At 44.1% G+C, this 22,930-nt stretch overlaps 1 protein-coding gene across 1 annotated transcript in view; it reads right to left on the minus strand.

Annotated features, from left to right (window-relative positions):
- Positions 1-4,253: 4,253 nt before the first annotated feature.
- LOC143974427 (scaffold attachment factor B2-like) overlaps positions 4,254-22,930 on the minus strand; it is a 117,949-nt gene continuing 99,272 nt past the window's right edge. The window contains exons 17-19 of the mRNA XM_077475804.1: positions 17,956-18,014; positions 17,118-17,172; positions 4,254-4,863 (exon numbers count right to left, since the gene is read on the minus strand). Of these exons, the coding sequence (XP_077331930.1) occupies positions 4,755-4,863; positions 17,118-17,172; positions 17,956-18,014 (223 nt within the window). The 3' untranslated portion in view covers positions 4,254-4,754. The remainder of the gene's footprint in view (positions 4,864-17,117; positions 17,173-17,955; positions 18,015-22,930) is intronic.

Below are 22,930 nucleotides of genomic sequence, written 5' to 3' on the forward strand. Positions count from 1 at the left end.
TTTAGAAAAACTTCAGGACGCTCTCAATGTCTCGAAGTCAGGTAATGCACTGGGCCCAGACAGTTTCTCACTTCCGTACTATAGGCAATTTCTCCCACTACTAGGTCCCCATTTGGTGGAATGGTTTAATAAAGTGGGTTCAGAAACACACTTTCATAGATATACCTTAAAAGCACGTCACAGTAATCACTAAGGATGGTAAAGACCCAGCTTGCTGCGTTAGCTACAGCCCTATCGCCCTCCTGAGTGGTGACCTCAAACTATTTACAAAGATAATTGCCACCTGTATCGCACAAAATCTGCAGATGCCGATTCATCTTGATCAAGTGGGATTCATCCCTATGAAAGAAGCCCAGGATAACACCCTTAAAGTACTGAACCTTACCCACACTGCACGTGAGACGCAAACCCCTTGCATCATACTGGGAACAGATGCTGAAAAGGCATTTGACCAAGTGAACTAGTGCTTCAAGTTTGTGGTCTTACGCCATATAGGCCATATTCTACACTGGATATCCAAGATATACTCATACCCAACATCCCAGGTTAAAGCCAATGGGATCTTAACAGACCCCATTCCCCATAACAAATGAGACAATACAGAGTTGTCCACTACTTTTTGCTCTCTCCCTGGAACCTTTCCTATGCACAATCCAACTAAACCCAGACATCACTGGGGTCAGAATAGGCGATAGCCACCATAAAATCTTAGCTTATGCCAAATGATCCACTTTTCTCCATTGCTAACCCAGCCATGTCGCTTCTCAACTTCATTTGCGAATTTGAAACATAGGGCAGACTAACCAACCTACAGATTACCTTCAACAAATCAGAAGCTATGGGAATAGGAACTTCCCCCGAGATACTTCGGACCCGGCAGCAAAGCTTCAAAATTCAAATGGATGGCTACAGCCCTGAAATATCTGAGAACATATATCCCCTCCAATCTAGCTCAGATATATGAACTAAACTTCCCTCCTCTACTGGTCAAAACATGTGCCCTCCTAGAGTCTTAGAATCAAGGCATTCCTGGTTTGGTAGATGCAATATTTCAAAGATGTGCATTCTACCCAAGTGCTTATACCTCTTTCAAAGACTGCCGATAAAAATACCTACTCAGTACTTTAGACAAACCCACTCCATATTTATCAAGTTTATATGGGCACACAAGAGACCACACTCCTTGGCTCTGCCTGTCCTTGCCTAAACACTGGAGGTATAGCCCTCCCTAATGTCTTCAAATACCACCAAGCTGTACATCTAGGAAGACTCAGATTGGAACCGCCACTCCTCCAGTAATCTCTGGGTTCAAATTGAACTGGCCCAAATAAATGTGTTACTGAAGGGAGCACCGTGGTGCTACGACCATCTTCCATCTAATTTAAAAGAGAGCAACCCCTGATAGGCCCTACAGTAAAAATTTGCACACAAGTAGGTGGAAACACCTCACGCACGCAGACTCTCCCCTGATGCCCTCAGGAGTCTGCAATTTCCCCCAGGCCCGAGCAACAGCCAATTCTCCACCATGTGACAGAATAGGATTTTTGGAAATCACCATAAAATCCTTTTCTCTGTAATTCACCAACTGACACAGCTCCTCTCTTAGCCATTGGGTCGTTTGCCCTATTACTAAGAGATACTAGGCATTAGTTACAACACAACACTCAGAACTCTGTTCTGCCCATGGGGCGTTCCCTTGGGCAACAATCCTCCAGTCTGCTAGGCAGACCTCAGTACGTCAACGAGCAGTATAACGTAAAGATAAAAAGAGGGGCGGGATGCTGTGTCGGTCGATGAATTCGAGAGAAAAAAATCCTATTTTCTTATATTCACTGACCGACGCAGCTCCTCTCTCAGCCATTGAGACATCCCCAAGCAGTGCCAAACGAGGGGTGGGAAAAACAGCATAGCAACCTCATCCACCATGGCAAGTGGGAACTAGTGAAACTTTACCCACAAAAAAACAGTACGTAGAAAAACCACCACAAAAACCAGGGTACCCTCAACGGGAGTGATTACCAAAAACGGCGGAAGCAATGCAACAGCGCATTAACTTAACATTACTGTGTTTTTAACAAAAAACAGGAAATATATATTGCATATTCAACTGCAACTATACGGCCACCTGCAAAACTTTGCGGCCAAAAGAGGCATCAGCCGATGCACTGACGTGTACCTTATAGAACTTGGTAAACATGTGGACAGCCAACCAGGTCGCCGCTTTACACACCTGAGCGACAGACAATTGGTGTCTGAAGGCCCACGATGTTCCGATGGTCCTTGTGGAGTGGCCTGTGAGCATGAGTGAATCATTTAATAAAATACAATGGGGTTTGCTATGCTGCTTCTGAACAGTAACCTCATGGTTTTTTTTTTTAGAGGAGCTAGCCAACTGGATTTTGCAAGCTTTTGGAGAGGGTGGGTTAGAAAAGAATTACTTGTAGGAAAATGCAGTTCAGGACCTCTGGTTAGCAAACAGTTCCTGAGGAAGTAATAATCTGAAGTCTCCAGTAGTGTACAACTTTTATTTCATTCAGAAAAATGGCAAATCAGCATCTCCGCAAAAAACACACAAGATATGGACTGCCGCTCTTTGCCTCTAAATCCTTACCTCACTTTTGAGCTGGGATCCCCATATGCAATTAAACGCACTGGCTCATTCAACCTTAACCACTTCAGCTCCAGAAGATTTTAACCCCCTTAATGACCAGAGCATTTTTTATGCGATATGACATTTTTTCCCCACAAATAAAGCTTTTGGTGGCTTTTTTGTTTATAGTGTAAAATATATATATATATATATATATATATATATATATATATATATATATATATATATTCCTTAGTTTAGGCTATGTATTCTACAGTGTTTTTATTTACAAAAAAACAAAAACACAATAAGTGTATATCATTTGGTTTGTGCAAAAGTTAGTCTACAAAATACGGATAGATTTATTGTATTTTTTTTATTAAATTATTTTTTGTAGTAGTGGCAGTGATCTGCGATTTTTTTTATGAGGACTGCAACATTGTGGTGGACAGAGTGGACACTTTTGGGACCACTGACATTTATACAGCGATCAAAGCTAAAAATAGCCACTTATTACTGTATAAATGTCAATGGCAGGGAAAGGGTTAAACACTAGGGGGTGATTAAGGGGTTGTGTTCCCTCAGCGTGTTCTAACTGTGGGGGGGGGGGGGGGGGGGGGAAGCTACCACTGAGATGACAGGGAACAGAAGATCTGACATGTTACTAGGCAAAACAGGGCAATGCCTTGTTTACTTAGGCATTTCTCTGTTCTGCCTCTCTGCTCTGTGATCGTGGGCTGCCAGCAGACACAGAGTCAATGGGACACACAGGTGAGCACCAGCTATCCTGCTTTTGCGGACCAATGTTACAGGTACGTCAATTTGCGCAGGAGTGCCATTCCGCCGACGTATATCGGCGTGAGCTGGACGGGGCAAGCAGTGAATCTGCTCACCACAATGAATGATTGGATAGTTGTGCAACTGAAATCTGCTCGATAAAGCCCTAGTGAAAGCGAGAAAATGGAATAGAAGCACAGGGGGCTTAGAATTGGTCTTGATGAAAAAGAGGAATCAGAGCTTGCATATGTAGTGAGCAAAGATGACTAGCCTCATTTTTTAGATTAGAATCAATGGAAGGAAACAAAGGATTTTAGATTTGTGTGTGTATCTTAAATACTAAAATGATGTGTGTGTGAGAGCGCCGCTCAGGCTGTATAGGAATGAAGCCCAGTGGCCAACGCTGCGAGTGCTGGCTGGGAAAAGGAGCTGGTCTATGCTCCAGGCAATGGCAGAGAGTGATCAACTGTCCCTGGAACCAAAGTCAAAACCCGCTGTATTGTAGTGAATGGCAGCATCGGCCTAGACCCCTAGCAGGCCACATTCCCAACTTGTTTTACTCCGCCCACCACCAGAGCTTACTCATGGGCATGGTCCCCATCCACAAGTTTAAACTTTGGTGGGTGGAGTGAAACATGTTGGGGCATGGCCTGTCTAGGCTGAAACTGCCATTCACTACCATACAGCAGGTTTTAACTTGATGTGTGGCTTCTGGGACAATCAGTAAAACACTTGTCTCACACCCAACCATTCCATTGCTGTTGCTTTTATTAATAGAACAGTTCTTTTCAACATCCTAAATGATGCAGGAATAGTGAGAATGTACTTGAATTCAACCTAGCCAATTATAGAAACACAAGAAAAGGAGGAAAAAACACAATAGCACTTTCTACTTGAACAAATCAAAACATTTTAGTTCCCATTTAATGGCTTATGAGCAAATACATATTCTACAAGACAAGGTGGTCTGATAATACAAGCACAGCATATCATAATAAAAAAAGGTGTTGGCTCACAGTAACACTATATTAATGACACTAATTAAGCAAATGTGGTGGAGAGGTCTTATTTACAGAGCACTAAATATTTGTGATTGAAGGCATGGCTGCTTAGGTCTCCTCCAACATTTATTTATATCTTCTGCACAAGAAGAAACTCTTTGCACGGCTGTAAAACTGGAATAGTACGATCATGCAATACACAAATTTTAATCAGAAGTATTAAAGAGATTCAGTTAAGGATTTTAAAAGACCTGTACTGTGAGGCAGAAAGCCTCTAGAAGCCCCACATACAAGAAAAAGTTATAGTAAAAGAAAAAAATTCAGGAAACAAAAAGCCTAAAATGAAAAAAAAAAAAAAAAGTCCTCTAAGAAATATTTAAAAATGTTTAGTAACGGTGTGGAAACCGTGGTTCATTGGGTCTGTTCTGTCCGCCAAAGTTCCCGCCTTGAAGCCCCACTGCCGATATATTTTGCGAATTTTCATTTGGAAGAAACCTGCATTACATAAGAAAATATTTTAATACTTTCTATAAAGAAAACAGATTATAATTGCATTAATTTGCAGCAAAAGATCTAATGTGTTTGTGACACTGGGCTACAGAATTGGCAGTCAGCGGTGACCCAGGTATGCAATTTTCTTTTATTTCAAAGTCTCCTGCCTGTATGTCATATAATAGTCAGTTATACTGCCACCCACAGGAGGGCAGGTCATTGGCAAATACAAAAATAACCCAGTTTCCCCTCACTGAACGCCAACAAAAGGAGTTTATGGCACCATAAAATCCTTCGCTCTAATTCACCGACCAACACAGCTCCTCTGTGACTAAATGGGTTGTCAGCCCTATCACTGGAGATTACTAGGCAACGTTGTAACACAACATTTCAGAACTTAGTTCCGCCCAGGGGGCGGTCACTAGGCTACAACCCCCAGCTGCCCCTAGCAGACTCAGTACGTCAACAAGCAGTATAACGTAAAGAGAAAAAGGAGGGGTGGGTGCTGTGTTGGTCGGTGAATTACAGAGAAAAGGATTTTACGTTGAGTACAAAAAATCCTATTTTCCCTTATATTCACCGACCGACACAGCTCCTCTCTAACAAAATGGGACATCCCCAAGCAGTGCCAAACGAGGGGTGGGAAAAACAGCATAAAAATTTCATCCACCATGGCAAGTGGGAACTAGTGAAACTAAACTCACAAAAAAAAAAAAAAAAAAAAAAAAAAAAAAAAACAGCAGTGTGTGGAGAAAAACCACCACATAACCAACAGGAGTGATCCCAAAGACTGCAACATTGCGGAAGTAATGCAACAGTGCATAAACACAACAAGACTGCGTTTTTATCGAAAAAAAAAATAGGAAAAACAAAGTTTGCATATCCAATTGCAACTACACGGCTGCCTGCAAAACTTTGCAGCCAAAACAGGCATCAGCCGATGCACTGACGTCTACCTTGCAGAACTTGCTAAACGTATGGACAGACGACCAGGTCACCGCCTTACACATCTGAGCGACCGGCGCTTTGTGTCGGAAGGCCCAAGACGTTCCGATTGCCCTTGTAGAGTGGGCCGTGACCGGAAAGGGGGACACCTGCCCCTTCAAGGCGTAGGCTTGTACTACAATCTGTCTGATCCACCTGGAAATGGTGGCCGACGAGACTGCTGTACCCTTCTTTGGACCAGCCACAGAAACAAACAGTGAGTCTGACTTCCGAAAGGGAGCAGTTGCAGACAAGTACACCTTCAGAGCCCTAACCACGTCGAGAGCGTGAAGGGCCACCTCTTTGGGGTGCTTCGGCTTAGGACACAACGATGGTAATACAATGTCCTCATTGATATGAAAAGCCGAGACCACCTTAGGTAGAAAAGATGGTTGCGGACGCAACACCACCTTATCCCTGTGGATGACCAGATAGGGCGATTTGCAAGACAAGGCCGGGCAATTCCGAAACCCTCCTGGCCGAAGTAATGGCCACTAGAAATACCACTTTCTGGGAAAGTCAACGGGAATCTCCCTATTTTCAAATGGCGGTATTTGAAGTGCCGACAACAGCAGGTTCAAATCCCATGGGGGCAACGGTGGGTGCACAGGAGGGACTACATGTCATATCCCCTGAACGAAGGTACCCACTAAGGAGTGCGATGCCAGGGGTCGTTGGAGGGGGGGATGAGATCTGCCCCTTTATGGTGCGCAATGCCAATCTCTGGTCTACTCCTCGCTGGAGAAACAGCAGGATCCTGGCTATGGAAAAGGAAAGCGGATGCCAACCAACCATTCTCACACATGGAGATGTAAGCCTTCCAGGTACGATGGTAGATCTTCCTAGAAGATTTCCGTGCCCTCAACGTGGTTGGAATCACCGAGTCCGACAGACCTCGGTTCCTCAACACCTGGCTCTCAACAGCCATACCATTAAAGCCAGCGATGTTAAAGCAGGATGAAAAATTGGACCTTGAGACAGAAGGTCCTCTCGCAACGGCAGTCGCCAGGGAGCATCTGCCACCAGACCCACCAGATCTGTGTACCAGGGACACAGAGGCCAATCTGGGGCAACCAGTATCACTGGGATCCCCTCGGCTTCCACTCTGCGAAGCAGACGTGGCAACAATTTCAGTGGAGGAAAGGCGTAGATCAGCTGATACTGATCCCCAGGGCCACCAGCGTCTTTTGTCCTGGACACGAATCTTGGCACCTTCCGATTGAGACGGGAGGCCAATAGATCCACATCTGGTGTGCCCCATTTCAGGCACAACAGCCTGAATATCTCCGGATGCAATGCCCATTCTCCTGGGTCCAGCATCTGCTGACTCAGACCGCCTGCCAGTTTTCCACACCCGGGATGTAAATGGTCGACAGGGCCGGAACATGTCGCTCTGCCCACCGAAGTATGTGAGCGACCTCCCGAGCAGCAGCTGCACTTCTTGTTCCCCCTTGGTGATTTATGTATGACAACGCCATGGCATTGTCCGACAATCCTCATCGGACGCCCTTGAAGACTCACCGATCACGTGCGGAGACGCAACCTGATCGCTCTCAATTCAAGCAGATTGATTGGCAACTCTAATTCTACCGTCGACCAGAGGCCCGAGTCAACTGAACCCCCATCACTACACCCCAGCCGGATAGATTGGCGTCCATAGTGACCACCGTCCACTTCAGAGGAAGGAACGATTTTCCGGACTGAATCACCGGGGACCTCAAACACCAGATCAGAGTGTCCCTGACTGGTTGGCTCACCTGGATCTGATGATCCAGGGACAACTGAGACTTGTCCCATTTTAAAATAAGATCTCCTTTTGCAGTACTCTGGTGTGGAACTGGGCGTAAGGTACTGCTTCAAAAAGGAGGCTACCATGAGCCCCAGCCCTTGCATGCAAAAACTGAGTGATGACCACTTGCGGTTCAACAGTAGTTTGACCGCAGATCTGAGAGTCAGCAATTTGAGGGGAGAAAATCCCTCACTTCCCTTGAGTCCAATAGTAACCCCAGGTACTCCAGATCGCGACCCCACGTTGTCTCAGCAACACTAATACTGGAGCCAATACCTTGGTAAAGACTCGGGGGGGGGGGGGGGGGGGCAAGCCCAAAAGGAAGAGCCACAAATTGGTAATGGGAATCCGACTGCAAAACGCAGAAACTTTTGATGCCGAAGGCATGGGTATGTGCAGGTACGCATCCTGGATGTCGAAGGACGCCAGGGAGTCCCCTTGATGGAGTGCAGCGACTGATTCCATCCTGAACCTCTGCACTTTTACAAAGTGACTGAGGGCTTTCAAGTCCAAGATTGGATGTACCCCTTCCTTCTTAGGAACCACAAACAGATTTGAGTAGAGTCCCTGAAAGCGTTCTGGCTCCGGAACAGGTACAATCACTCCGCGATTCAGCAAATCCCTTACCGCCCCCAACAGGGCCTCCCAGTGAACCGGGGACATGGGCATGCTGGAGGGGAAGAATCGGTTTGTCGGCCAAGAGAGGAATTCTATCTTGTAGCCTGTGGAAAACAGATCGCAGACCCATTGGTCGGATAACCGGGAGGACCACCGGGCTGCAAACTCCCGAAGGCGACCCACCACCCGAGACATGGGTGGGGGCAAACCTTCATGCGGTAGTACTTTTGTTCACAGGCTTGCGGTTCCAGGAACGCTTCTGACTGTCCGTGGGCATCCTGTCGGGCTGGGGGCGTTTTGCTGAAGCATCAGGCGGGCGAAAAAGCCGATTGTGAGCGGAAAAAGAGGGCTCTTGCCTGCAGCGTGGCTCCTTAGCCTTCCTGGCCTGTGGGAGTAGAGTACTCTTACCACCAGTGGTATTTTTAATAATGTCATCTAACGAGGCTCCAAAGAGCCAGTCCCCAAGGAAGGGGAGATCCATCAGGGCTTTCTTGGATGCCTGGTCAGAAGACCAGCATTTTAGCCAAATCAGGCACCTCAGCACCACAGCCGACACTGAAGCCCTGGATAACAGAGGGAGAGTATCCAGGACCACGTCACAAACATACTTAAGGCCTTGCACTAGTTGGTCTTCTAGTCCCACACCAGACAGGGGAGGCCTCTTGCTCTCCCAATTCACGGTGCAAAAGGTTTGCCCAGTCCGTGGCCGCTTTTTAGCAACTTTCTTCCCATGTACCGTCTCTATCTTGGCAACGAACGAATTGAGGACCGCCGTAAGGGTGTCCATAGGGACCGTGCAGTCCGCAGGTGACCCAGTTGCAATTGCCTGGATTTTGGGGGAAGAAACACCAGTTTCTGAAGCCATGCTGACTCTACCCTGTCTGCCACCCAAAGGGGACTTAGGACAGCGACAGTCCCACCCTCCTGCTGCCACTGACTGGGGGGCTCCAACCCGCTGGACTCCCCACCCTGGGCGGTTCCGCGCTGTATTACAGCAGTGCCTAACGATCCCCAGTGCTCCCAGATGCAGAGATAACAAAACTGTCAGTGAGCGATCTGACACGTGTCCAGAATCACAGGATAAACCTCCCAGCACTCTGATGACCAAACAGGAAGCTGAGGGCACAGGGGCTGCTGCTAGAGCACAAAAAACACGGTCTCCTAGTTTCATAGTTAGTAAGGTTGAATAAAGACACCAGTCCATCCAGTTCAACCTGAGTGAGTGTCTACAATTGCCCCTATCCCTGTACATTGAACACTCAAATCGCTCCCTACCCTCAAGGAGCCCACAATCCAAGGTCCCCATTCATATACTAGGGCCAATTTTGGACAGAAGCCAATTAACCTACCTGCATGTCTTTGGATTGTGGGAGGAAACCGGAGTACCCGAAGGAAACCCATGCAGGCACAGGGAGAACATGCAAACTCCAGGCAGGTAGTGTCGTGGTTGGGATTTAAACCAGTGACCCTTTTTACTGCTAGTGAGAGTGCTAACCACTACACCACTGTGCCGCCCACGTGTGGTAAATGCACACCACGCTTGCATTACTAAGCAGGGCACACACACCGCTCAGCACATGTACAGCCCCCCCCCCCCCCCCCCCCATGGAGGGGGGGGGGGGGAGAGGAGGGGAGTTAGGGACAGGGGAAGAGAAGAGAGGGGGTAAGGGGGGCCACCGAATCGACCTCCCAGGGAATGCCCAGCTGCTCCAGCCTGCCGAGACAGGTAGAGCTGTACTTACCAGTCCTGAAGAGCTGGGGACATTCCATGGTAGTCAACTCCTGATCAGTACAGGGAAGACTACTGGCCCGGCATACTGCGACGCAGACATCAGTAGCCCGGTCATATGTATGCCCCGGAGCATAAAGCTCGCCGACCACCTCTGGAACTGAGGTATGTCATGGCCTGCAGAGCCATAGCTGCGACCTGCACACGCTCGATGGCCGGACTGGGGAGACTACAAGGATAAGTGAACCAGCCTGTCACCCAGCCGGCTGTTAGATCACAGGATCATTCATCTTGCGCAAAAAGCCAAGCTTCTGCATAATAAAAAAAAAAAAAAAAAAAACCACACGGACCTATGGGCACGCAGGGTTCCTAGGGCCATCTCCTTCACTAGGCAAAATAAAATCGAGTCTGCTAGGGCAGGCTGTGGGGGTTGTAGCCTAGGGGCCACCCCCTGGGCGGAACTAAAATTTCTGAAGCGTTGGGTTACAACTTTGCCTAGTAATCGCCAGTGATAGGGCTGACAACCCATTTTGTTACAGAGAGGAGCTGTGTCGGTCGGTGAATATAAGAGAAAACTAATTTTCCGTCTAGTCAATTGATGGACACAGGTATTCTGGTACTGTCGGGACATCCAAAAAGCAGTATAACTCAGGGATGGACAACAAACATAAACAGGCCCAACAAAAACAAAGTTTCTTCCCACACATACTGATAGGTAAAGCGGCTCCTGTCTAAACTGACCTAAGAATATGGGGGGGGGACAAACGTGTCATTGAGACTAAGACCAGCCAGGGTAAGTGGAAGGCCCTACACCTTTACACCCTTGAACCCCTGGGATTAAGGGATGATAGCTCCGTGTCTATAAGGATTACTCTCGCTAAGTGAGGCCCATCATGGAAAAGCATGAATCCGCTAGAACACAACAGCCTAAAAAAAGATGTGAGGTGAGAGTCCAGTGAACATTCAATCGCACAAAGACAACACAGAACTGAAGTAGGATGCAAGGAAAAACCTTTCAAAAGTAGTTAGGACATGGCATATATATCCTAGGAAGAACTAGGTGGCAAGGATAAAGCTAAGCACATGCTCTGGTATGCAAAAGGTGCCTTTGGGGCAACCCTAGAGGTACTCAGCTGAAGAATACTGTCTACCCCTGGTTTCTAGCAAAAAGTTTAAGTTTGCTCCTGCTCCTAAAAAGTTCCTGCATCCATGGGGAAAGAAACAGACTTCTCAGCGCAGCTAAGAACAGTTGAAGTGAGGAAACCCAAGGAAATGACTGAAGGCCTTCCTCTGAAGGTGACACAGCCAAGGAAAGGGGGACTTGAGTGCCTGAGGCCATTAAAGAAGTAGTCTTGTTGATTCCCCAGGGGACGCTGTGCACATAGCACTCTATCTGTATGAATGTCAAACCCATGTGGGAAACATGCAAAGAACCAAGGCATGCTGGATAAAAAGTCATCGCTGACTTTTCCTCAGTTTCCCTGTGTACGTGGCAGTTTAACCGAAAAGCATCAGAATTTCTGTTTCCATTAAAGGACAAGAAAAAAATTATTGTTACGTTACTACTTGAGTAGAAGGCTACTTCTACACTTTCCTGTTCCAGGGCAGTTTTAAAGTGGTGACAAATCTTGGCAGTTGTAGATACCAGGGCATTTTTATGCTAGAACCACTGGCTGTCAGACATGAATAATTTAATGTTAAACACAGAAATTAAATAGTTTAGCTAGTAGGCTAGCAATCCTACTTTGTAAAAACATTGTGTATTCTGCTTTTTTCTAAAGTCATGTCTGTCATAGCTGTAAATATCCCTGTTTATTCAGGCAGCCATTTAAGAACCTCTGTAGTACACTGAAAGGTAACAAAAAGATTGAATTTTGTTGATATTTTGGAGTAGCCATGGCTAAGAAGATTATGTTAAAGTTATGAGTCATTACTACTTCTAGTTTTCCCCTAGTTAAAACCAAACCAATAAAAAAATAAAATAAAAAAAAAACACATGCAAATTCAAAAAAAATAGGATTTTTAAAACAGCTTACCTGTAAAATCCTTTTCTTTGAAGTACATCAGAGGACACAGAGCCATAGTAGTTACTATGTGGGTTATAGGCCACCTTCAGGTGCTGGACACTAGCACGCCCTGAATTAAAGAACACACTCCCTATATAACCCCTCCCACTGGTGGGAGTACCTCAATTTTATAGAAAAGCAATATAGGATGTATACCAAAGAAGGGACGGACCTCTGTCTCCTGATGTACTTCAAAGAAAAGGATTTTACAGGTAAGCCGTTTTATAAATCCTATTTTCTTTTCATACATCAGGGGACACAGCCATAGTCGTTACTATGTGGGATGTCCCATAGCAATGCTAACTGAAGGGAGGGAGACAATAGTAGGGCACCAAGAGACTAGAGGACTCATACTGAAGCACACTGTGCCCAAAGGTGATATCCTCAATCTTTTACATCTACTTGATAGAATCTGGTAAATGTATGGATTGAAGACCAAGTTGCGGCCTTGCAGATCTGAGCCATGGAGGCTTGGTGATGCACTGCCCAAGAAGCACCAACAGCCCTGGTGGAGTGCCTTTAAAATGAAAAAAAGGAGGCGTTTTCTTCTTTTAAGTCAAAGGCTTGAACAATCACTCGACAAATCCACCTAGAAATTGTAGATTCTGATGCTGCCTGTCCTCTTAGGAATGTCAGGCAACACAAAAAAATAAAAATAATAAAATCGTTTTTATGCATCTGAGCAGTCACCTACAAATACACTTTGACCGCTTTCACCACATCAAGAGAATGTAGCAACCTTTCTGAAAAAAAGAAAAATAATGAAGGCAGAATAATATCCTGGTTTAAATGAAAAAAAAAAAAAAAAAAAACACATGATACCTCCGGAAAGAAATTAGACTGAGGCCACAATACAACCTTATCCTTAATAATCAAGAAAGATTTCTTTACAGCAAAAGAGCAGCCAACCCCGATACTCTTCTTGCAGAAGATATGGCAACCAGGAAAATTATGTTCCTCATCAAGAGGACCAAGGGAAAAATCCCATATTGGCTCAAAAAAGGCTAATTCTAAATCCCAAGGATTCAGGGGTGACCTATCTGGAGGAATAATCCAAGTTTCCCTCTGAATAAGCTATGAACCAGAGAGTGAGAAGTGGTGGTTGGGGGAAAAAAACAAAAACACACCGATCAGACAGATACCTGGCCTTTGATAGTACTCAGGGCCAGCTTTGTTTCTAATCTGTAGAAATTCAAGGATCTTACCTATGACATGACATATTTCCTGGGGTGCCAGCCCCTAGATTTGTACAAGGAGACATATGCCTTCCAGACTCATTAATATGACACCGGAGGCCAGCTTCTTAGCATAACCAAACTAGAAACTACTGAAGCAGACAGCTTTTAGAAACACCAGGAAAGGTTCCTTACAGGAAAGAGCAGCCAATTCCGAAACTCCACAAACTGAAGTAATGGCTACCAGAAAAATAACCACCCGATTAAGGACTAAGGATTATCCTGAAAGGAAACAAGTGGGGAATTCTGCAATACAGAAAGTAACAAGTTGATGCTCAGTCTTAACAGGCGTTAGTGACACCTTCTACAAAAAGCAGACATCAAGGAATGCAAAGCAATAGGTTTCTGAAAGAGGACCACCAAGGCCGAAATATGACCCTTAAATGTACTCAAAGCCAGTACCAGATTATATATTTTTTTATACAGTCACATTAGTCTCTGCCCTCAAGAAACTTCCAATCTAAGGCCCCCCAACTCCATTCATACAATTTGGACAGCAGCCTATTAACCTAACAGTAGGTCTTCAGAATGCAAGAGGAATGAACTTCAGACTGGAGACCAAGATGCAACCCACTCACCATACTTGCAAAGATGAAATCATCTAGCCTAACACCAAGAAAAAGTCTTAGGTGTATTCAAGGAACATTTAACATAAGACTTCAATAAAAAAATGACAGAATCAGACACTCCCTTTGTCTCTCAAAACTCTGGCTTCAAAAGCCATGACGTTAAAGCCAGTGGGTGTTTAAAAAAAATAAAAATAAATAAAAATAAAATAAAAAAAGAAAGAAAGAAAAAAAAAAAAGGGGGGGGGGGGGGGGGGGAGGAAATTGGAAGATTTGACCTTGCAAGAGGCAGGCGACAATTCAGAAACGTCATCTGCCAAACAGGTTACAACGCGAGAGAAGAAAGTTCTATGGGGCAGGATGTTAAAAATCGCTTTGACGCACACCCTGAAAAGCCAAGGTAGAAGCTGTAATGGCAGGAAATCAGATCAGGATAAATTAGCCCCATGGTGTCACCACAGTATCTACTATGAATGCACAAGAATCCCTGGTCTTGGGGTCAACCCTGCCGAGCTTTGCATTCAACCTGGACATCAAAAGATCAACATCAGGGGTACCCGATTGTTGGCAGAGCTCCTCAGAAACTTCTGGGAGAAGGGCAAACTTCTCCAGTTACTAATGAATCTGTCTCCTTGATAATTTATGCATGCCACTGCAGTGGTATTGTCTGAATGAGGCCTTACCAGGAGGCCCTACACACTGACTAATGTAGTAGGGCAAGGTCAACTGCGCTCAATTCAAGATGGGCAACAACCTATTCTGAGGTTACCAAAACCCCTGGACCAAGAGACTGTCCTGAAGTTCAACCTCCATGAAGAGATCCACCAATCCAGACAGTCTCCTGCTGTGGAGTAATGGCATTGGGGAATCCTTTCCCATGCCATCAAGACATTCCGTTGGAGTGACCTGGAATGGAACTGAGCATGGACACCGACTCAAGGAGGCTACCATCTTACAAAGTCCTCATTTGTCAAGGAAGTCAATGGTACCTTGAGCAAGTGCACTTGAGTTTAGAGCAAGACACTTTAGGAGTATATTCCTTCAGATGGGCAATTCTGTGTCTGCCTTCTACCAGAATGGTCTCCCCTTTCCCCTCCGTCATTAACAGGCAGGGAGGATAGGGGGAATGCTTCTGCTTTATAACCAAGGTGGTCCAGGCTGGAAAGTATTCTGGAAAACTGCTGCTGTACTCAGGGATATCAGATGCGAATGCCTCCATGGAGGAAGGTGTGGAACACACTGACCCAAGGGGATATATTGTATGAGGGCTGCATTCAGGTTCCTCACTACCTGTAGGTATTTTGGACCCCTTACCAGTCTACATTCCCTCCTCTCTGCCATCAGACATGGCTTGCTGACACGTATACAGGGAGCCTTGCTAGAAAACAGGAGGTCCAAGTCAGCTAGGAGGGCACTGTGTCAACAGACACCAGTGTGCTGGAGACCATAGGAGATTTGACCCTTTCTAACCCAGTCAGTAGTCCACAAGAAAATTGTGTGTGGCCCCTTTAATACTTGCCGTGGCTTGCAGTCCCACACAAGAACTGTTTTGCCGAGACTGGTAGCCCCACATAAAATGCACTTGTTCTGCTGTGAAAAAGAAAATCCAAGAGGGCTGGCGCCGGTGAGCTCTGCCTAACCCGTGATGTCATCAGGACACTACTGCCAAGCACTCACCACCACCAGGCCCTTCTGGCTAGCTAAACTATTATTGTGATATAAAATAAATAAATAAATAAAAAAACTGTGTGCAGGCTACGCCAACATGAAACTCAGAATGAAACGGTTTGAAAAGAAGCCAATAAAGGGTGATTTCTATGTGCATTTGGCTTAGACCATTGTTTGTTTCATGCCTGGCAGCAGCTGCTTAAAGGCCAGGCATTTTCTGGCACTTTTGTATACATGTGAAAATCGGTTGTTTTTGGCTAGAAAAGCCAAAACTATTTTTTTTTTTAAGGCCCTAAAGAATTGGTGGGTTTGGCTAATTTTTATGTCACATGGTATTTGCGCAGTGTTTTTCCTAATGCAATTTTTGGGGTACAAATATACTTAAAATTTTTTATTGCAACGTACAATACATAAGACCATTTTTTTGTAAAATATATTAAAAAAAAAAACACACCAGGTAAATAGATACCAAATATGTCAAACCTTACAATTGTGCACACTCGCGAAGCAACAAACGTAAATTTAAAAGTCTCCTCCTGCTGCTTGTAATAACAATGGAGTGGCTAGTTAGCCGCTCCGGTTGCTATCACAACAGAGCAGACTGTCAGCTCTAAAACCACTTGAAGTCAAATGATGTACATGGTACACGATTTGGCAGTAAGTGGTTAAAAGCAGAGCCACACCAGAGGCACAGCAATGCACAATCGCAGCTGAAGGCATCCAATGTGTCCCCACATCAATTCCAGCAAGCTAAACAAAAATAGCAACCACCCCAATTTATAAATAGTCTTTAAAGCAAGGTGCACATGGAAAGGCTTTGCTATCACAAGTTACATGGTCCAAGAATGTGCAATAAAAACTGATTTTAGCTGTACATTTCCAAATAAACGACTAATGGAAGCTACAAATGTTACTCACTAAAAGCCCTTTTAATGAAAATGGTTTGCTTTTGCTTGCTCACTGGCAAATTTTTTTTTCTTTATTTGTACTGTGCAAAGCCCTTCCACATGCACCCTACTTTAAAACCTAGTTAGAACAGGAGGTGGTCACCATTTTAGTTAATTTGATATGCATTGCCTGTGGGTGACTGAGGTACTGTGTACAGAGTGGAATGGCAGGAGGACCACCACTGAAGACCGGAGGTGGGGAAGCGCTATGCCATACTGGGAAAGAGCAGAGATATGTGGTACAAGTGTTCCGAGGGTGTAAATGAGTACAAGAATACAAGCAGGTTAGGCTCACACGTGAGGGCTGCATTCTGCATGTATTAATTTCAATGGGCTGTCCTACATGCAGAAATAAAAAGGAACGATCCTGACTCACAGAACTGCATGAACCATTGGGTTTTACGCATGCGAAAATGGGAACGTTTTGCTGATGCATGGAGATGCCATTAAGAATAGTAAATAGCGCTTTTCAGACACACAATGTAAACCTAACTGTACTGCTGACAGCAAACAAGTGTGTGCTCTTCTATATATATATATATATATATATAAAAAAAAAAAAAAAAAAGTGGTACAAGGCTTGCATTTTATTTCTGGACCAACTACCAAGTATTCCATTTATAGTCATAAGCCACTGGAACAGATGTATGCTTACCCATGCACTCCTCCTCTATTCATCTGTCCTGAGGAACCTGGCATACCACGGTCACCTTTTAAAGAAGACAAGACTATTGTTATTTTGTATTGTAAGTTTAACAGTACTGTGTGACTGCATAATGCATAAAGTGCAATTCCTTCCCAACTCACTCCCTGCAACGTATGCCAACCTGGGTGGGGGAAAAAAAAAAAAAATTGTATACAAACACATTCATTTTCAGTCCAGCCACATGATCAATCCCATGTCAGTGAGCAGTGGCTAAAGAGGAGAGAAGAGAATAAATTGATAACTTCTGGGAAATCTTGGAGTGTTGAAGTTATAGGCTTCAATCTCAGCTTTTGTTGGTGCTCCATTCAACCCTCCCCCGCAGCTACTGCGGACAGACAGATCTGACAGGGCCAGGTAAGAAGTAGTCAAGTATTCATTTAAAACCAGTTAATCAGCATAGGTAGCAGGATAAAAGGAGCAGACATTTTTCTGGCACTTTTTTTTCCAATTTTAAAGGAATAACATCAAAAGCATTCAATCTGACCACGCAGGGGCTTGGGACGGAAACATAAATCAGTACAAGGCTTTATGTAGCGTTAAAAAACAGTAGCAATGGCTAAGTTCAAGGCGCATGAACAAATGAAAAACAAGATCCAGGTAATATCCACATGGATTATTAAAGCCTGGACTGCTTAATTTCCTCATAATTGTGTGAACATTATTAAGACTAGTTTGTGTTAGAGAGTGTTTTTATCTCAGGGACGGAGGCTGGCTTCACTTTCAATTATCTACAAAAAGCTATCTCATCTAATATTAGGGTCACTTTTTCCAACACCATCTACTTTACCTGGTCTTGATCTATCAGATTCCATCTTGCGACCATGATCGCCCCAATCACGTCCATCCCTAACGAAAATAAAACACTTTCAAAATTTACCAATTAGAAGTATTTATATAGCAACAACAATTTTCAACAGTACTTTTTCCATTTTGTGAATGCAGTGATTGTGAATAAAGGTTTGAGATTCACAATCAAGAAGCAGAAAACCCAGCATCCAGGGAGACAACATGGGCCAGTGAGGAATCTAACCACCGCACTGCTGGAAGGTTGAGGGCGAGTATATTCGAATTTAGTCACACTTTAAAGTAGTATTAAACTCAAAAACTAAAATTGAATATATTGCAGCCTAGATGTGGTGGCTGCATTTGTTTTTTTGTTTTTAATTTATTTCACTTGGTGATCCAGGCTTAACACGTCCTGTCTTAGGGTGTCTGCATTCTGGATGAAGTAGTAAACCCTATAAACCCATATTTTATTCACAATAGAAAATATACCAAATGTTTAAAAACGGAGAAAATGTATTTGAAGAAAAAAATAAAAGGTAATCGAAACTGATGGCAGCAACATGTCTGCCAAAAGATGGGACAGGGCCATGTTTACCACGGTGTTGCGCCTCCTCCTAACACTAAACATTTGAGAACTGAGGAGAAACGAGTTGCAAGAGATTTGTGTGGAATGTGGTCTCATTCTTGCTTGATATAGGATTCGAACAGACAGGCCAGTTAAGCCCGCAGACCTTAATAAAAACGATGCTGTTGTCATAGATGCAGTTTAGCATCGTGTCTCTGAAATATGCAAGGCCTTCCTGAAAAATAGGTCATCTGGATGAGAGCATATTCTGCTCTAAAACTTGGATATCTTTCAGCATTCATAGTGCCTTTCCAGATGTCCAGGCTGCCCGTTCCATACATACTTATGCGCCCCCATACCATCAGAGAGGCAGGCTTTTGAACTTTAGCACATAACGGGCCAGAATGTTACTCTCCTCTTTAGTTTGGAGGACACAGTGCCCATGGTTGAAAAAAATGAATGCCAGATCTCGACTTGCCTGACCGCAGAACTTTGCAACTGACCATTTTAAATGAGCTGTGGCCCAGAGAAGATGGTGGTGTTTCTGCATCATGTTTAGGTATGGCTTCTTTGCATGCTAGAGCTTTACCTTACATAACATAGAAAACTATGTTCACAGTGATTTTTCAAAAAATTTCTGAGCCTACGCAGTGTTGTCAATTACAGAATCATGCCTGTTTTTAATGCAGTGCTGTCTGAGGGCCCAAAGATCACAGGTATCCATTATTGCTTTTTGGCCTTATCTGTTGCACACAGATTTCTCCAGATTCAAAAGCCCCATACACACTATCAGATTATCTGCTGCGTTTTTCCTTCAGATTTACCAAAACCATGTAGTAGAAGGGCCTGCCTGATTGCATACACATTGAAACTCCTAAGGTTTGTCCTCATATGGTTTTGGTAAATCTGAAGGAAAAACTCAGCAGATAATCTGATAGTGTGTATGGGGCTTAAGACTCTTGTTGATATTATGAACTGTAGATGAGGATACATTTAAAGTCTCTGCAATTTTACATCAAGAATAAAAATATGGGTTTGGGTTTTTTCCCCAGCCATACTTACCTAGGTGGATGCAGCATTGGACCGATGCTGCATCTGTCCCCCGTCGCCTTTTCACTGAGAACCGAGCCATCAAACATCGCCAATGCCTCGGTTCTCACAGACCCAAGTGAAGAGCTGCCAGTCACTGGAGTGCTGAGGATGGGCAGGGACCGGCCGTCTCAGTGGCTCGCTGAGATACCCATCAGAGAAGGCACCTGGCGGCTCCAGACTTCTGAAGTCGGGATGACGCAATGCCTGGACGGATTCTGGTGACCTCAGCAGACTTCAAACCGCTTTCTGCTGAAAACGGTTCACGGTAGACCAAAAACGGATTGCACTCCTGTGACCCTTAGGAGAAGCCCAGCTGAATGAGCTCAGACTAGACTTGCTTTGAGAAATATTTCTGGAATTGTTCAATTTTTAGATGCAGCTTTTCAGACTGGCTTACCTCTGCCGATGAAACTGACTTGATACAATGCACTTTATGCCCAATCATGTTACTGACTTCATACCACCTACTTTGCTGTCCCGATTTAAGATGTGTTGCGGCCAATTTCAAAATGACCTGACTTGTCTTAAAATGGTACATTTTCTTAGTTTAAATATAGGTATATGCAAATCATTGCATTATGTAGGTTTACAATAGAGAGCTAGAGATCGATGCACACACTCACACACACAGTATTTCATGAAAGTGAGTACATCCCTCACATTTTTGTAAATATATTATATCTTTTTATGTGACAAAACTGAAGAAATTACACTTTGCTACAATGTAGTGAGTGCGCAGCTTGTCCAACAGTAAAATTTGCTGTCCCCTCAAAATAACTCACAGCCATTACTGTCTAAACCACTGGCAACAAAAGCGAGTACACCCCTAAGTGAAAAAGTCAATACTGGGCCCAATTAGCCATTTTCCCTCCCCGGTGTCATGTGACTCAGTGTTAGAAGGTCTCAGGTGTGAATGGGGAGCAGGCGTGTTAAATTTGGTTTTATCGCTCTCACTCTCTCAAACTGGTCACTGGGAGTTCAACATACCTTCTCACTGCAAAGAACTGAGGATCTGAAAAAAAGAATTGTTGCTCTACATAAAGATACAGTGGGGATCGAAAGTTTGGACAGCCTGCAGAATTTATAGCATGCACTGCCCCCTTTGCAAAGCTGAGACCTGCCAGTGTCCTGGATTGTTCTCAATCATCATCTGGGAAGGCCAGGTGATGTCAATCTCAAAGGTTTTAAATGGCCAGACTCATCTGACCTTGCCCCAACAATCAGTACCATGGGTTCTTCTAAGCAGTTGTCTAGAAAACTGAAAATAGTTGACGCTCACAAAGCTGGAGAAGGCTATAAGAAGATAGCAAAGCGTTTTCAGATGTCAATATACTCTGTTCGGAATGTAATTAAGAAATGGCAGTCATCAGGAACAGTGGAAGTTAAAGCAAGATCTAGAAGACCAAGAAAAATATCAGACAGAACAGCTCACAAGATTGTGAGAAAAGCAATTCAAAACCCACGTTTGACTGCACGATCCCTCCAGAAAGATCTGGCAGACACTGGAGTTGTGGTACACTATTCCACTATAAAGAGGTACTTGTACAAATATGGTCTTCATGGAAGAGTCATCAGAAGAAAACCTCTTCTACGTCCTCACCACAAAAATCAGCGTTTGAACTTTGCAAATGAACATAGACAAGCCTGAGGCATTTTGGAAACAAGTTCTGTGGACCGATGAGGTTAAAATAGAACTTTTTGGCAGGAGTGAGAAAGGTACGTTTGGAGAAGAAAGGGCACAGAATTTAATGAAAAAGAACCTCTGTCCAACTGTTAAGCATGGGGTAGATCAATCATGCTTTGGGGTTGTATTGCAGCCAGTGGCACAGGGAACATTTCACGAGTAGAATGAAAAATGGATTCAATAAAATTTCAGCAAATTTTGGATGGTAACTTGATGCCATCTGTGAAAAAGCTGAAGTTAAAGAGAGGATGGCTTGTACAAATGGATAATGATCCTAAACACACCTCAAAATCAACGGGGGATTACATCAAGAGGTGTAAACTGAAGGTTTTGCCATGGCCTTCACAATCTCCTGACCTCAACATTATTGAAAATATATGGATAGACCTTAAAAGAGCAGTGCGTGACAGAAAGCCCAGAAATCTCAAAGAACTGGAACACTTTTTTAAGGAAGAATGGGCAAAGATACCTCAAACAAGAATTGAAAGACTCTTGGCTGGCCACAAAAAGCGTTTACAAGCTGTGATACTTGCCAAAGGGGGCAGTACAAGATATTAACTCTGCAGGGTGCCCAAACTTTTACAGACACCATTTTTTTGTTTTCTGCAATTTTGAAAGTGTAAATGATGGAAATAAAATCTAACTTTTTTTGACATATTATAAGAATGTCTAATCTGTAATTTGACGCCATTTGGAGATTTTTCCATCTTTCCTTGGCTTCGTTATGCACATTACTACACATTTTTACCTGGGGTGCCCAAACTTTCAATCCCCACTGTATATACATATAGCCAATGCTATAAGAAGATTGCCAAGCCCCTGAAACTGAGCTGCAGCACGGGCTGTAACTTCTTTGGTCGACCATGGAGAGGCCTGGTCCGAGTAGAATCTGTCCTGTTAAACCCCTGTATGGTCTTGGCCATCGTGCTGCAGCTCAGTTTCAAGGTCTTGACAACCTTTTAGCCTAGGCCATCTTTACGTAGAGCATTAATTCTTTTTTCAGATGCTCAGTTCTTTCCCATGAGGTGCCATGTTGAACTGCCAGTGACCCGTATATGAGAGAGCGATGACATTGAATTTTAACACACCTGCTCCCCACTCACACCCGAGACCTTGTAACACTAATGAGTCACATGACACCAGCGAAGGAAAATGGCTAATTGGGCCCAATATGGACATTTTCACTAATGGGTATACTCACTTTTGTTGCCAGCGGTTTAGACATTAATGACTGGGTACGAGTTGGAGGGGACAGAAAATTTACACTGCTACAATGTAAAGTAGTGAGTGTACAGCTTTTATAACAAAGTGTAATTTCTTCAGTGTTGTCACATGAAAAGATAGAATAAAATGGTAATAAAACTATGAGGGGGGTATACTAACTTATGCCAGATACTGTATGATATACATGATACACATCTCACAAAAGTGTGTACAACCCTCATTTTTGTAAATATTTTATCATATCTTTTCATGTGACAACACTAAAGAAATTAGATTTTGCTACAATAAGAACATGTCCAAATTGGGCCCAAAGTGTCAATATTGTGTGGCCACCATTGTCCAGCACTGCCTTAACCCTCTTGGACATGGAGTTCACCAGAGCTTCACAGGTTGTCACTGGAGTCCTCTTTC

The sequence above is a fragment of the Lithobates pipiens genome, unplaced genomic scaffold (assembly GCF_037356315.1).
Source record: "Lithobates pipiens isolate NorthernLeopardFrog02 unplaced genomic scaffold, aLitPip1_a1.2 Scaffold_13, whole genome shotgun sequence".
Taxonomy (NCBI): domain Eukaryota; kingdom Metazoa; phylum Chordata; class Amphibia; order Anura; family Ranidae; genus Lithobates; species Lithobates pipiens.